Source organism: Hetaerina americana, unplaced genomic scaffold (assembly GCF_022747635.1).
Source record: "Hetaerina americana unplaced genomic scaffold, ioHetAmer1.1.p SCAF_1, whole genome shotgun sequence".
Lineage (NCBI taxonomy): Eukaryota > Metazoa > Arthropoda > Insecta > Odonata > Calopterygidae > Hetaerina > Hetaerina americana.
In genome coordinates this window covers 101,578,089-101,590,633 of record NW_027286069.1, presented here as the reverse complement: position 1 = coordinate 101,590,633, position 12,545 = coordinate 101,578,089, and the positions used below count along the sequence as shown (strand labels likewise).

At 41.2% G+C, this 12,545-nt stretch overlaps 1 protein-coding gene across 1 annotated transcript in view; it reads right to left on the bottom strand.

Annotated features, from left to right (window-relative positions):
* The window catches only part of N (neurogenic locus Notch protein), a 232,379-nt gene extending 220,190 nt beyond the window's left edge, over nt 1–12,189 (bottom strand). Inside the window, exon 1 of the mRNA XM_071594212.1 lies at nt 12,018–12,189. Coding sequence (XP_071450313.1) covers nt 12,018–12,096 — 79 coding nt within the window. The 5' untranslated portion in view covers nt 12,097–12,189. The remainder of the gene's footprint in view (nt 1–12,017) is intronic.
* Between the last annotated feature and the right edge of the window lie 356 nt (nt 12,190–12,545).

Below are 12,545 nucleotides of genomic sequence, written 5' to 3'. Positions count from 1 at the left end.
TTCACACACCCTCTTCTGGGCGTCGCTGAACGTTACAAAAGTGTTTACCTCTGATAAAGGCAATAATCTGAGAGTCGTCATTTTTTCACAGTAGTAAAGATCATTTCTGGTCCAGTGAAAATAGACAGCTACCTGATGAATAAAATCATCTAAGTTTCTTTGGAAATGTTAATATCGATGCCTTGACACAACTTAAGTACCCAGCTATAGGTTTTCCAGTATGTATTGATTAGCATTAGCTGTCTTCTTCCGAAGCAAAATTTGCCATTCAAAATGATCATACAAATGAATTAAGGTATGGATTCTACAAAATTAACATGGGAGAACTACTGTAATCCCGGGTTTGGGATGCAACGTGGTCGCCCCATTGCGCTTCGTGGTACCAATCAGAAGATTGAACGTTCTACGATTCTAAAGAATTGGTAGGAATCAGATACTGGACTCACGCACACCACAGCTGGAATTCTAAGGAATTGAATGGGAAATGGGAAAACCCATACATGTTCGCTACTCGGACAACGAAAACTTAAAAGTGTGATTTCACGTAAACATTTCCAGCACCGGTTCAACGAAATATACTTTCAGGAAAACAATGGTCAAGCCATCACATATACGCTCGAAGACAGATTGCAAGTCAAGTGATGTGGGAGAAATCAAGATAAATGCAGCGACTTTCGCAGCAATGACTGGCTGAATGAACGAATTTAATTAATGCGCCTCAATCATCCACATGGACGACGATAAATTTAAGACACAGGAAAGGCCATTGGTAGCAAAACTTCTGCTTTATAGTGAAGTAATAAATGCCTTAACGGCCGTGGATATAAAAAAAATAGAAAAATACATTTAATAAAAGCTTACATGAAGATCAATGAATATAAATTAAACCGACTGCCGGAATGTAAACTCGAGATAAAATGAATTTCCCACCCATGATTAAGCAATAAATAAACGAAAATTAAACGTAAAAATTTTATGGCATGATCAAAAATGGGAAACGACGCAAAATTAAGGGCGGAAAGAACCGGAGACCGAACGAGCCCAAAAAGGACCGAATTGATTTGAGGTTTGAACTTGTTTAAGAACGACCGTCCATCTGGACTGACCGCCAATAAGCATTTCCGAACGGAAGTTTCGGGAAAGGGAGAAGGTGAGTGCTCTTTGCACGTTTGGGGAGCAATCGGATGCGAGGTCAGGAATGCCGAAAGGAGATTTCTAACCCCCCGACGTCTCACAAAAAATGTCAGACTGACCGCCGGGGAGGTTCCACCTAAAACCGGAGGAGATGGCCGATAAATGGGATGGGGAGAAAGGTTTTGAAACGCCAGGTAGGGGAATACAAATGGGTTTCAGAGAATGGAAGTGAGCCTGCCACGAGGGCGAGGGGCTCCCGGGGGAAGTCTGGGTGGAGGGGTAGGGAAGGGGCCGAACGGGAATACCTGCAGGGAAATGCCTGAACGGGTGTGAGGAGGGAGGTTGGACAGAAAAGGGTACAAAATTGAGAGGCCTTCGCCACCCATGATGCATGCACTGATCTAAAAGCCAAATCCCTCGAGAAGCCATTCGCCAAGAGGTTAACTCGGTCTTCACGGAATAGGAAGTGCACTGCAGCAATAAAATCGGTGACCATGGGAAAAATAAATAACCGAAAAAATCACCGTTGTAAATGTTACTTTGCTGACAGCTTTCGACTCAAAGCTCATTATCTGGGAAGAGCGGTAGTCAAGGATGGCAGAGACATAATTTTAATACGGTCGAACTAGATGGCAGTTATTATGTACATGCATTGCATAGTTTACAATGATATCGTGAAAGGCACCAATTTTTAAATTCACAAATGGTACTTAAATATTAAAATAACCAAGCCTCACGAGGCTATTGGGTGTGTACGGCCATTCATATAGGTATTAAACGACAGGAGATAGAGGTGTTTTCCGTTTGCATTTTAAGTCTATAAGAGGAACCCTCGGAAATGAATTCTAATTCGTTAGGAGTTCCTTGGATTTAAAATTAAAATTTACAATGCTCGGATGATGTCAAAAAATTGTAGGATGTACTACCATGCCATTCATTCCAAAGAAAAAGTCTAAACAATTAAGAGTTCAGGGTATTACGTGAAATAGCCATTCAGATTTTAATTATTACAGGGAATGCGCGGAGTGATATCAGGCTCCAAAGAGAAGCCCACACGACGTACTAAGTAATTCTTATTGCCCCCCAGATTTTGCAATATTTTCATGTTATGACTTTATTCCTTCAAATCATTTAACAAAATGCTCACAGAGCGCACCATTCTGGTCAACTCCTTCAATTGTCCAAGTGTAAATTACTAATGTCCTTCCCTGGCATTTTTTAAACAAAGCCCAATCGACAAACCTACAGCGGCATCTTCATAAACGGAAACTTTTTCTGAGATACGATCATTTGCAAGTTATGGGCCGACAACACCTAATACAAGTTTTAACAACCCCCCCCCCCCCCCGGACCCAATTCAGGGACGAATCAAGACCTATCCCAAGAGGCCAAGGAAAATCCTCGAGAACCGCACTATGGCAGGAATAGTGGGAGGAGGCAGCAGAAGGGACGAGAGGGCTGAGCAAGTGCTCTCGAGTTTTAGTCCCCTTCCCTTAACACACAACCCTCACGCTCCTCACCCACCCTTCCCCACCCACTGCCACGCAAGAATCACCACCACCTCGCGCCGAGCAAGGGCTGCTACCGGCGGCGAACGCCCCGAATTGCCATTCCTTGGAGCAACAATGGTCATCCACATGGGGCGAGGGAGTGGTAAAAGGGCCTGAAAGTGAGGGGCACCTACGAATTACTGAAGAGGCGAAGAGGGGAGGAAGAGAAACGTTGGAGGGGGTTTGGGAAAGGACGGGAGGAGGGGGATAGGATATGATTTCCGAGGAGAACGGGGGGAGAGAGAACGGGGGAGCCGCCTGCGGGGCAGCTGCCGACTAGGAGAGACCTGATTGGTCGACCGGCGCGGCCTGCCTCACCTCCTCCCTTCGCTGCCATCGCAACAACCGCTGCCTTCCTTCCTCTCCGTCTCTCTCTCACTGGGGGCATCCCCTCACAAAGCTCCGGCGGACTCGACGGTAGCCCAGCGGCCGCATTCCCGACTACAGGTGCTTGATCAAAGGCCCGGCGTCGAATACCGGCGATGACGAGGGCTCATTTCTAGATTCCAATACAGAGGGGTGATCGTAAAGCAACGCATGGAGCAATTTCGGTGGACAACTGGGAGCTGTGGTGGGAAGAAAACAATTAAAACGGCCTTATGAGCTACCGAACGACCTGCTTGGACATGTCTGGACGGACACAGAGCTCTTCCCACCTCCACTTCTGGAATAGATCATCAGAAGTCGGGCGACGTCGAAGGCAGCTGAAGCCACCACCAGAGATGCCATAGGCTGTGTTGCACTTCCCCTTGAATTGCAGGGTACGGCCGACGTAGAGCAAGATATAACAACCTTTAGGTAATAGGAAAAATGGCTGACCTTACCCTATGTACCATCAAAATACCGATTCTCGCTTTGAATTCAACTTTCCAAATACACCTCACGCCATAGATGTTTCCTCGTACTAATACAACCAAGACATAAATTAACATAGCAGAATGAGTACCTTCATGATACTTGATGCATCTCCGATCAAATAAATAATAACCGTTTAAGTATGATTCAGACCAAGTTCGTAGAAGTCATCATTTTAATTCACCGGAAAGGACGCACATTGCAGAAAACAACTGCGGAGAAATAGTAGAAGAGAAACCAATGAATGGCCAAAACTCTAAAACTTTCTTCAATGACTTTCTTGCCAGTCTTAGAAGAGGGATCCAGTCACATAAAATTCCATTGGTTGACTCGCAAGAAATTAGCCAACAGGTGGAATTACTGCTCTTAATTGCTATCCTATAGCTTGATTATAGGCACCCACAAAATTCTTCAAACAATTTCCGTTAAATAGGTGATTCCCTTAAGGTGTATGAAAAAAGGGCAAAAATCTTGATCGTCACGAACACAGTAGGTAACATCGAAAAAAGGCAATTCAACATTCGGTCATAATCACGCCTCATTATATTATAACCACATATTTTTTGGGAGGTGGGTTAAAGTGAAACGTATCATCCTATCAGGATCCCAAGCTTGTAATTAGTATGTGGTACGTCGAAACTCGTCCAAAATCTCTGAAGAGAGAGTAATTCACTGTCAGATCAAATGTATAAGATAATTTTGGCTGGGCCTTGAGGATTACTAGGATAAGGTGGGAGGTGGTTAGGAGCATTACCACATTGCTACGAAAAGGTTTTAATGTCCCTCTTAAGTTCAGTGAAAAACGATCGTTCTGCCTTACCGTCGAAAGAGCTAACTACTCGTAATGATTAAAGTAATTGTAACTACAGCATGAATACATGTGGATTTGGCTCTATGGTGTGTCGGTCTGTTCGTCGAGCAAATTTTCTGAACTGGAAAACCACTTGAGCGTGAGGGCAAGGGAGGGGAGTTCGATATCACCTCTTCCCCCTGACACTGGACAGGTTCCAAAACTGGGAAAAGTCCCAGTTCCGCCAACTTTTAACTGCCAACTATAGAAATATCCAAGCAATTTTTTTAATAATCCCTCCTTCGATCGAGTGGTTCAATCAATATAAGTGGTTGAGATCTTAAAAACTAATTTTGACAGGCGCATTTGTGCATAGTTTTTAAGGATATCGGCCCAGAGGGACTGTTCAGAACGCCCTGGCAGCTCTAAGGCGTCGAGCAAGCGGAAAAAATGATAAAAACGGGCTTCCAGGCCGACTCACCCAAGACTTTCAGAGGACATGAGGACCCATCCCTCAAACCAACGCCGCCTCCCCGAGCCGACCCGACAGCTGCAACCACCGACTCGCTAGAGGAGGAGGAGAAAGGGCGGCGGGAGGGAGAAGAAGGGGAGAGAACGTTTTAAGGGAACGGGATTGAGGGGAATGGGGGAAGCGAGCGAGTTGGGTGCAAGGGTGACCACGGAAGGGGAGAACGAGGTTGGAGGTGGGGGGTGAAAGCGAAGGCAGGCGGACGGAAGGTGTGGGAGGAGGAAGGGGGCCCACGCCGCGACTAAGGAAATAAACTAACCCACGCACCTTTTTTCCCCCGGCGTCGCAGGGTGGGAGACTACACACTTCATTCGCTGTCCGGTATGATTTTGCATCACCATTAAATTCCAATCGCTCCACTTCTTTCCCAACACGGCAACCGGAGACGTCCATGAATGACGTCACGAATTTTGGGGGTGGGACTAGATCAAAGAGACGTTACGCCAGGTGAAACAAAGTAAAAACGTCGAAGCTTCGTCCTTCCCCCAAAGACGTAATTTGGCGAGAATAAAATTAATTGGGCCTATCATGTTCGGCAAATGTAGCCCGCAGATAAACTTTTGGTGCTCGTTTTGACCCGTCAATTACTAGCGACATGCTAATGTCTGGCGCTCGTCGTCCAAGGCAAGTTTAATAAGAGGTTTGGGACCTAATGTAAAAAAATCGACGTGACTTAAGGGGGTAGGGAGGATCCGCCCTACCGTGAAGGAGCGTGGCTACGGGGGTAGGGAAGAGGGTGGGGGGATTTGAAAACGGCCAAAAGCAACGCGACATCGCTCCTGGGCGGGAGACAACCGGGTGTAAGTTCGGTGCGCTCAAACCCACTTTAAGGATGACCAGGAAGGAGGCCTGCACCTGCGGCACGAAATTATTCTGCGGACGCTTCAGTCGACGGGATTTTCTCTCTCTCTGTCACACACTGTTCTCGTTATAATCACTGTTCCCAGCCTCCCTTGCATCACTGAACTGGTCTCACGCCGAGTAAGCTGATCGGCTGAAAGCATTTTTCTGCTAATGTTCTTCCTTCTTTCTCTGATCACTCTACGAAGTGACGATACTGTATTGCGTTTCTCTCAAATAATTCACTCACCTAGATCGAAGAGACCCTCAGATGACTTTACAAAGTTTCAATTGTGCAAAGCGGAATCAGTATTTTCAATACTTTTAGAAATCCACTTCAGCTGTCCAAAAGATATTATTTTTAAGCATTAAGTCAAGGCAGTATGATAAAGGACCACCAAAGAAATATCCTTCCGCAACAGAAAGCCTGCCTCAGCAAACATTGCATAAAATCAACCAACTCGGGCCTCGTCGTATCGAAATAAATTTTCTGTGGAATCACGAAGTCACTATTTATTTCATTTCCAATTTAAGTATCCATTGTAATTAATTATCCATTCATTGTTTTTTATGCCTCAGGTGGAAATGCTGAAATATTTGAGATGTTCATTTAGCCGTGTCCGTTACATTACATTAGGTAAACCAGGTAGTAAGAAGGGTTTTTAAATCTTTAAAACTAATTTTCATCCTTTGAAAACCTGGAATCGGAAACCATGTAATTGCTGACCACTATGGATTAATTATCTTTAAATGATTGTTTTTTTGGTAACCACAATTCATATTTAATTTATTTCTCACCTAAGATGAAGTTATCAACCTGGATGTTGGCAGTTAATGGTGGGCCACCCCATAGGCGCTGAACATAACGCGGACCGCGTTTCGTGGTCCTCTTAAGCCACGTTGATTCTCCGGAAAACTTGGGTCGCGGGAAAAAATATTCTTGAGGGAGCCTGGATTTCTATAGGTTGAAATCCTAATACCATGCCGGCGTAGGGCTACAGTAACCTCGATAAGAATCATAATACTTAGAGAGAATATACGAAAGTTGAAAAACTTCTCAGCTCTATACCAGGCAACTTCAAAATGTTAGAATTGGAATTAATTGTTGAGGATATAGATAATTAATGTTCATGGCACAAACTTCCTGCACGTATCTGCTTAATGTGCCAGTTTCGTGTTTAGTTTATTAACTTATATCATTTCTTAGAAAACCTTATGATACTAGTTCTTTAACCATGCAGCAGGAAAAATTCGCCGGCGGTGGATGAATATTTGTGGAGAGGGACCTCCGGGAATAGTGGTTTCATCATAGAATGGGTATAATTTGAGCCCTCATCATATTAAATTATTATTTCACTCTGCTTTTAGTCTTCGCACTAATAAAAACCGTAGAATACATGATTTTTCAAACTTGCATGACAAAACCCTAAGCGACTTCTATTCTAATCTTAAAAGAATTGACTCCAAACCCGGGAAACTTCTTTAATCTATCAAATAAAATTTATAATGGATCACCACCATCGGTAACACATAAAAATGGTATGATTTGGAGGTCAGCACTGAACGGTGACGAGTTGGGTGAATTGATAACAGCTGACATATAACCCTTATTCTCCTCAACAATCTCTTAGTTAAGTATAACCCAATAGGATGTGCAGAGTTGGATACAAATTTTGTGCAAGGCAAACTTATTCTTCGGTGTTAAATATGAGTGCTTTTCATAAGCTAGCCACTAGAGAAATAGGATAAATACCGCGATTAACATGAGTTGCATGGCGCATTATCCCAATGCGCCAACAATGGAGCTTCTTTGAATATTTATCCCTAAGAATATACAAGTATTTAACATTTCAGTACTAGCCAATTGTAGCGTAGCGGTAGAGAGACAGCTTTTTCATGGCATGGCACTCAATTAGCCCGATTAACTGCATGAATTCTCCTTAAATGAACAGACATACGAGGCACAATTCTTCACCTTCATGCAGGATACAAAACACATTGAAGGCCGATACTTAAAAAATATCTCTAGGCTAACCGTTCACATTACATTTAAATAATGCTATTAAATAAGTTTTCCTTCTGCTGTTCACTATCTAATTCCAGCTTAGAACACTCAATTCCGGTTTTCCTGGATTTTTTTTCAGGTTCTTCCATTCCCACTTTTCAAGGATGGCTGGCCACCCTGTTATCGCAATATACAGCACTGTCTAACTAACAAATTCTTCATGTCAGGCAATATAATTTAGAGTAGTTATCATCTAAATTTCTTTCTAAGGTTAATAAAAGAGACTAAATAAAGGAGACCTCCAAATCACGCGTAAATAATGGAGAGGTGTATTATAATATTCCCGAGAAATTACTAATTCCATACAGCTATCAAAAATAACTCCACAGATCAGTAGTAAGTCAACACTTGTATCCGCTAGTTGAAACTAATTGAAAATGGGACAAATATTTTCAATGATAAACACCACCTCACGAAATAATCACCCCCTCTGATTGGCAAGTTATCGAAAAAATTCACTGAAACATGCTGTAAGTACCATGAACCCGATAACAAATAATTCCTATCTGCCACTAATGACAGAAGAATTCAGGCAATAAAGAGAAACCTATTCTAGCTAGCGAATAAAATACTACAAAGGGCGTGCTTATTACGAGTAACTAACAAACGAAAGGCGATGGCCATCTCTCCAACGTACGATAGCATTCGCTTTACATTTTTCTTTACAACTTTCGCATCCAGCCTCCGAAGACTTATCTAAATTACTGCCCAAAGATATAAGGCTCGGTTAAAGCTTTAACATTAACACCCCTTAATAAAAGTTACTAATCAGATCAATTGAAAAAAATTATACACGTAATTAATCACGGCGACGTTAATTCTTTAGAGGAATATTGTGTGCATAGATTCGATCTCCGACAATGGAAAATGCAATTCAATATTCAGACATCAATGTGATGCAGGAGACAAGATTCTCAGTTTCGCAGCCGAGCACGCAGAAGGGTAATTACGCCACTGCTTGAATGCAAATCCAGGATAGTGCTCTTCACGCTCGTAATTCTATTTCACCCCGACAAGAGGGACGTTGTGACGAAGGAAAAACACTCTGGTTGCAAAAAATGAAGAGACTATGTGATAGCCAATGAACACATATAGTGCTAAAAATTGCTTTTCAAATTATTTATGTTGTATCAAAAAACGATCTCAATTAATGAGAGTGAAAAAACTTTGATTTATGCGTATTTTACGTGAATGGAATGCAACCCTATTTTTTGTCTACTCTGCAGTTTTTAACAACACATGATAATGGCCGATTTGGAAAAAATTGCATTAATCAAGTTTGGAAAACGTTGATCTTTCCGTTTGAACTCTTTTTAATTATTAAAAAATGATATTCCCGAGGGTATGAATTCTTCAAGGATTAAAAATACAATACGTAAATGGGTACGCAGGCAAAAGTTGAATTATTTTTTTATTCACAGCGCATAAAATGGATTACATATTTATCTACTGTAATCCCGCCAGCTTATGTCAAACGCACATAAAGATTTAATTTCTACAATCACAATATATCTTGAAGGGGAAAAATAAAAAGCCAGTCGACTAGTTTCTACAAGTATAATCTTTCTCTAAAATAAACAACATTAGCTACAACTTAGAAGGCAGAAATAGCCCAACAATCAATTACAAATTATTCATTTTAATTGAGTATGATTTAATGATCAAATTAATGCATAGAAGTAGAACTGAAATGATTACATTTCCAATGTTTACGTACCATGATACATCATACATAATTAGTTTAATTTGAAGAGAAAACTTTATAAAATTTAACGTGGACAAAAGAAAAGCACAACTTTTTCCAAAAACTGACCAAATTATACGTTTCCATATTAAAGTTTTCGAAAATGAAATTTGTTTAAAATAAAAATCTTCATTATTTCTTTCCACGAGAGTTCAAATTCAACGATTATTACATTATTCCACTTGAATTTCCAGTGATTGCAAGTTTCTCATTCAGCAGATTAACACTAAATGTAATAACCCTCAAAAAATACTCGCGGAAAAGTGAAATAATTGCACGCATTGATGTCCCTAGTATATCAGTTCTTCAGATTAAAAACCATTCGGCGTAGAGAGGCTGATGATCGTTTGATTGAGTCACAGGGGATCTGGATGACGACCGAAGGCACAAAATATACCCAAAACTTTTTAGAATTTCCGTGGTATTAAGCATTGTAAATCAATTGGTTTAATCACAAGAGAGATCATATTAGTGGCGCATGATCCAGGTTTTCTCATACACTAGTTCACTAACTGACAATCCAGTCGCATGTCTATTATTGGGAGTGTCAACGCAAAAACCTGCTCAAAAACCATTGATGGCAGAAACCGAAGACGTCACTCCAGCACCACAAGCAAACCAGCACCATAAGGCAACACTTACACAATCAATAGAGAGATGAATACATCCGATCAACTCGGTTTCACTACTGGTTTAAGATACACGTCATCCTATCTTCCACCTGGAATGGTAAACCCCGTCAAGCCTACCAATCTTAATTATTCCACTGAAGAAAATAAAGGATGAAAAACACGACGGTCTTAAATTTGCGCCTAATGGGCTCGCTAACCTCTGGGTCGCTTCGTTCCAGGGGCATTGATTTGGATGTCATGTCGGAGAGTTCCCAGGTAAGATGAGGCATCATCATCAGAGGAGCTCAAAACGCAGCACCTGCCTATGAATAAATGTGAAACAATTATATTTCTTATATCCTGGTCGTGTCAGGATTATATTGTATTATTTACGATAGTTAATACGCCACTCAATTCGAGTTGAAGAAATGTAATCGCTCTACACTCGTAGTTCCTGCACACTGCCAATGACCAATGGAGAGTGACTGAGCCAGATTGAAAACGACACTAATGACAGAAATGGTGGTACTGGATGATATTGCCCTCGTTGAAAGGAACACAGAATCAATATGCATGGATTTTAGTAATTTAATGCGAAAAAACTGCAATAAAAACGGTATATATCAAAAGCTAAGGGTTGCCAGGATATATAATTTCATTTGGTGCACGCCAACCTTCTTCAGAGACTTTAACTGGCGCAGCGGACAGCAAGCACAAAATGATACGAAGAGCTACTAAAGCTGCAATTTAACTATTTCCATTGCTACAAAAGCTGACAACGATTAATAAATAGTCATTGAATATTATGAACGTGCAGTCAAGGAACAACGTGAACTACGCTAAAAGAGCGGACGCCATTACTGCTCAGTCGCCCTCTCACCCCACTCCCGAGGGAGAGCCGGACACCTCCGGTCGACCTGAGATGTTAAGATGGTGGACACACCACCGCTGGTCATTCCAGGTCCACATACCGGTTGCAATATTGATACCGATTCTTTTGTTTCCAATACGATGCTCAACACTGCTATGCGAAATGAACACCACATTCCATTGATGTTCATAATGCGGCGAACTCTAACATACAGATGAATGTAACTTTCAAAATTAAGAACACTTAAATATATATTATTTATTTCATGTGACTACAATTCTTCGCATCGTTAACTTAATGAACCACTTACCAATTGTTAAAATGTTACCAAATAGCTATGACAAACAGGTGGTTACTCCCGGCTCCTCAGCTACTTCATCGCCGTTTTTGAAAAGCTATTTAGTGAACTAAATTATCATTAATCACGGGAGCACTAAAAACAGCGAGTTGTAGAAAACTGCCACGACTAGATATTTCCTTAGGTCGAACAAAACAATCATATTTCTCAAACATTTTGCATCGACCGAAACTGGTACTTATAACAATGGTTTCGCATCTCCTATGGAAGCCTTTCATGAATAAACAATTTACTAAGTTGTTCATTAACCTAATCAACAAATAAAAATCAACTTCATCAAAAAAAAAACCTGGTTAAATTAAAGAACGTATACGTATTAAACACGAGGATGCTACTGAGATAGAATTATAGGTAACCGTTTCAAATTTTTTCTCCGTTGGTATCTCTACCCGCACTTAAACAAAGATAAATTTATTATTTTTAACGCTATTATTATTTAGAAATAATACCGGAAGTCACTAATTTCCTAAATGCTTCATGTGGGAACCCTAAACATACAATGTGGGGAACCCTGAAACTCAAACAGACGACGATGGGGTCGCAACTTGTTGCTGCATGCATCCTGTCCAGCCTCGAAACGTAAATCGAAATTTTATCCCCACTCTGTAAACGATCGAAAAACTATGTGCCAATCAAAGAAACAATATATTAATGAATAAAAAAGTATTACCTGTCACAGAGGGTAACCATATGAAAACCAGTAGAACCGTCAGCGCCAAGAATGGCATATAATCCTCTCGGCGCTTCATCTCAGGGGAAGAAAAGTAGATAAATCCTCAGAGAGCACTCATCACACACTCACACAGGCGATTCGGTTCCTAAACGCCTTACTAATCACTTGTAAATTCACATATTATTTATCACAAACATTAAAAACACGCACGCGTCCTCCACAGCGACGCAGCTTCCAACCGTCACTCTTGAGCCCCTTTGTTACATTGCGGGATTCTTCGGAAGTAGCCGAGGGAGGAAAGACTGTATCACTCCGCTCGGTCCCTTAAGTTTTCTGAAAAATCTCATGGAATATGACAGACTATTATAAGAACAGTGGCTCTATCATATTTCGTTTGAGAACATATTATATATTTTAGCTGAAATTCAATGAAAGGTATTCCCAAATCATATTCTTATTTTGCAAAGGGTGGAATTTACAGACGAACTACTTTCTTTTTTCGGAGGTAGGTTTTTGTCTGCCATA